Source organism: Nicotiana attenuata, unplaced genomic scaffold (assembly GCF_001879085.1).
Source record: "Nicotiana attenuata strain UT unplaced genomic scaffold, NIATTr2, whole genome shotgun sequence".
NCBI classification, from domain to species: domain Eukaryota; kingdom Viridiplantae; phylum Streptophyta; class Magnoliopsida; order Solanales; family Solanaceae; genus Nicotiana; species Nicotiana attenuata.
In genome coordinates, this window is record NW_017683218.1 from 3949 (window position 1) to 7767 (window position 3819).

General features: G+C 40.3%; 1 protein-coding gene across 1 annotated transcript; it reads right to left on the reverse strand.

Annotated features, from left to right (window-relative positions):
- Window positions 1–401: 401 nt before the first annotated feature.
- Window positions 402–2062, reverse strand: LOC109222052. Its single transcript, XM_019386463.1, has 3 exons — window positions 1969–2062; window positions 1162–1651; window positions 402–1089 (listed from the first exon to the last, which is right to left on the reverse strand). The coding sequence occupies exons 1-3, from the start codon at window positions 2060–2062 to the stop codon at window positions 402–404; spliced, it is 1272 nt and encodes a 423-aa protein (XP_019242008.1).
- Between the last annotated feature and the right edge of the window lie 1757 nt (window positions 2063–3819).

Below are 3819 nucleotides of genomic sequence, written 5' to 3' on the forward strand. Positions count from 1 at the left end.
ACCTGAGGACTGCCCATTCACCAATACTGAATACCAGTTATTTGACATCAAGTTCCACACCATGTTGATGAAGTGCTCAGAAAATCCCATCTTCCTTAGTACATGCAATAAGTACTTCCATGAAACCCTATCATATGCCTTAGCCATATCAAGCTTGATCACCACATTAGCTGGCTTCCCCCTTAACCTTATGTCAGTGACAATTTTTTGAGTCAATAAGATGTTCTCAAATATACTCCTACCCTTCACAAATCCGGATTGATTAGGAGATATTAGAGAAGGCAGAAAATTTTCCAATCTATCATGTGACACTCTAGACAAGACCTTGTTAATGATGTTGCTCAAGCTAATAGGTCTTAAGTCAGAAAAGGTCTCAACTCTAGGATTCTTAGGTAGCAACACTAGATTGGTGTGAGTGATGGATTTAGCAGTGCAGCTCTTCCATAGAAGTGTAGCACCATGTTGTGTATATTAGCAACAATAACATCCCAACATGTTTGATAAAATAGGCCAGTGAATCCATCTGGACCAGTAGCACTCTCCCCACTAAGCTCAAAAATTGTTGTCCTTACCTCTTTAATTGTTGGTAATCTGCTAAGTTCCAAATTCTGTTCCATAGTGACAATCGAAGGTACATTATTGAGCACGGAAAAGTCAGATGCATCACCTTCATTTGTGAACTGTTCATGATAAAAGTCCACTGCAGCTGTAGCCAATTGCTCCTGGTCTTCAATCCATACCCCACTTCCACTTTTGATCCTCTTCGGTTGCAATTTCTTTCTTTTGCCATTGACATGATTGTGAAACAAACTTGTATTCCTATCTCCTTCAGCAAACCAAGTCATCCTAGCTTTTTGCTTCCAACACTGCTTCTTAATACTCAAGTATTTCTTCAATTCAGATTGAGCCTTTTGAAGCACAATCCTGTTCTCAATTGTAGGCTCTTCTTCAAACAACATCTCTTTCACCCTAACAATGTCCTCAAAAATAGCCAATTGGTTGAATATATCACCAAATGTTTCCCTGCTCCATTTTGACAGTGCTGCCTTTACCCTCTTGAGCTTCTGCTTGAACATCAAAAACGGATGCCTAGGAAATCAGCTTCCCAGTTCTACCTCACCATATCCATAAATGTAGTATGTTTAGTCCAAAATTTCAAACCTGAAAGGCTTGACAAAATTGGTGGTCTGCTCCCCACATGTCATTAACAAATGTGCATGATCTGATCCAGTTCTGATTAGATGTTCAACTTCAATAGTTGGCAGCATGCTCTGAAATGGAAAATTCACAAAGATCCTATCCAATCTTTTGAATATACATGCAGCATTGGATCTCCCATTCCACCATGTAAATGGACTTCCTTTGTATCCTTGCTTAAATAAACCACAAGAATTTACACAAAATGCAAAATCCTCATTTTCAGGTGAGTGTACCGGAAGTCTTCCTATTTTCACATCTTCATGTAATATCACATTGAAATCCCCTCCTACCAACCATGGCAATTTCATATCACTTGCTAAGTAATACAAGTGATCCCACAATTCCAACCTCTCATTTGCTGAACATTTTGCATAAACAAATGTCATCATCACGTGCTGCCCTAGGTCATGGTGAAGCACTCTCACAGTCACCTGTTGCTCAGTATCCTCCACTAATTCCTATTCCACCACTGCATCAAAGAACAACCATATTTGCCCATTAATATTTGCATAAGCCATCTCCATATTCAACCTTCTTCTATATCTATCAATGAATCTCTTCTTTTGAAAAGGTTCCATCAATGCAACTACACAAAAGTTATGCTCCCTATTCATGTTGATCACCCTAGGAAAGGCCTGCAGTGTATTCACAGACCTTATATTCCATATTAATGTCTTGATCATCATTTAGATATAGAAGTTGCCCTCCTAGGCATAATTCTTAAAGGTTGTTGTAACTCTTTATTCTAATTCTTCTTTATTTTCTTGCCTCCTTTAGCACTAGCTGTAGGTGATAGATCCCCATCCCTAGCCACCTGTATGAAGTTTTCTTCTGTTGATTCATCATCTCCCTCATCCTCCATAGGATTTTGTCTCATTAAGTCTTCATCAATTGGTGCCACATTGTGTGTAACTAAATCATGTAGATGTTGTAGTGAAGTCTTCAGTGTAACATTAAGCTGCAGCTATATAATTTGATCATTGCCATATTCCATAGGCACTTCCTCTATTTCTCCAGATGCTCTTGCAACAATTGCGTGCTCATTATTCTTTTCACTGTTATTCTCCGATCCTACTGTATCATCCCTAACCTTCACATTATCATCAAGTTTGTTCTCCAATGCATACACTGGAACACTAGGAACAATGTTAACTATCGATGCTTCATCAGGTGACCCTAGTGTCAGGCCTGGCGTCGCCAGCCTAACGCCTGGGGTACCTGGCATTAGGCCTGGCGTCGCCAGCCTAACGCCTAGGGAGCCTGGCTTTAGGCCTGGCGTCGCCAGCCTATCGCCAGGTGGGCTGTTCACCCTCACTTTGTCTCCTGTTGTCTTTGTCATGCCTATTTGATCATCCTCCACCTCAATTACATCACTCCCTCCAGCCTTTGTTGAGTTTATCTCATCAAGGTTCTCAAGCTGCCCAGAATCTGCAAATGTTTGAGATGACATATTTTGACATGATTGGTTTGTAGTCACATTGAGTTGCCTTAGCTCCTCTTTGCTAGTTCCAAGCCTTTTATGAACCAAGTCGATTGTGGATTCCTTATTAGTCTTTTCATCAGTACTTTGATCGCTAGGAACAATAGGATTAGCCTTAGCTAAGTTCCCATTATTTTTATCTTTCAACATTTTCTCAATTGCGTCCTTCTTCACATGCTTAAGTTCTTGTTGATTATCTTCTCCCACTGGTTTAGTATTAGCATCCTTCCCAACCCTAACCCCAGAGTTAGGATTAGGGCTTGAAGCTCCAGTATTGCCTTCTTTTTCCTTCTCATAGCCCTTCTTTGACTGATTTTCCTCATGTTCCTTCTTCTTGCCATTGCTATGATCCTCACCTTTGCCTTCAGTAATTCGTAGAATAGGTTGATGAGCTTCCTCAACCTCTAATGCATTAAATTTGTTCTTGGTTGCTACTTCCTCATGCTTGGCCTTTCCTTTACCCTTGTCAGCTTCCTTACCTTGTTTGTTATCAACAATGTGACCCCTATTATCCCGTTGGTATTTGTTCTTCCTTGCTTGTATCCATTCCTGCTTGGCATGATTAGTAACCGACTTGCCAACCACCTTTCCACTTGACAGAACCTTTGTTGAATTTGCTGCCGTACCAATTGCTTGCGTACTTACCACAACTGTCTTATCCTTGCCTAGATCCTCAACATCTTTATCATATCTCTTGTGTAACTCAGGATGAATTACTCAACATTCTGCCTCACTATGCCCTTGTTTCTTGCAAGGCTTGCAATATTTAGGCATAAAATCATACTGTATCCTAATCCATTTAAACTCTTCTGGCTCAGATTCATCAGCTTCTTCAACAATCTTAATACGTTTAGGGAAATTACCTAACAAATTAACTTCCACCTTCACCTTAGCACAAATAGGTCTAGTACCATTTTGAGTTGCGAGGTCTACATGTAATGGGTAACCAACTGCACGAGCTAATGAAAACACACATTCCTTACCAAAAAAATTTGGAGGAAGTTCTGGAAAGCTAATCCAAGCTATGGCAATTGGAGTCTCTTGATCAGGCGTCCACCATGGATTCCGTTTTGTACAACGCATCTGCCACATATCTGATTGAGCCTTTAAGTAGAAAGCCGGCTTTGAAAGAAGATGAA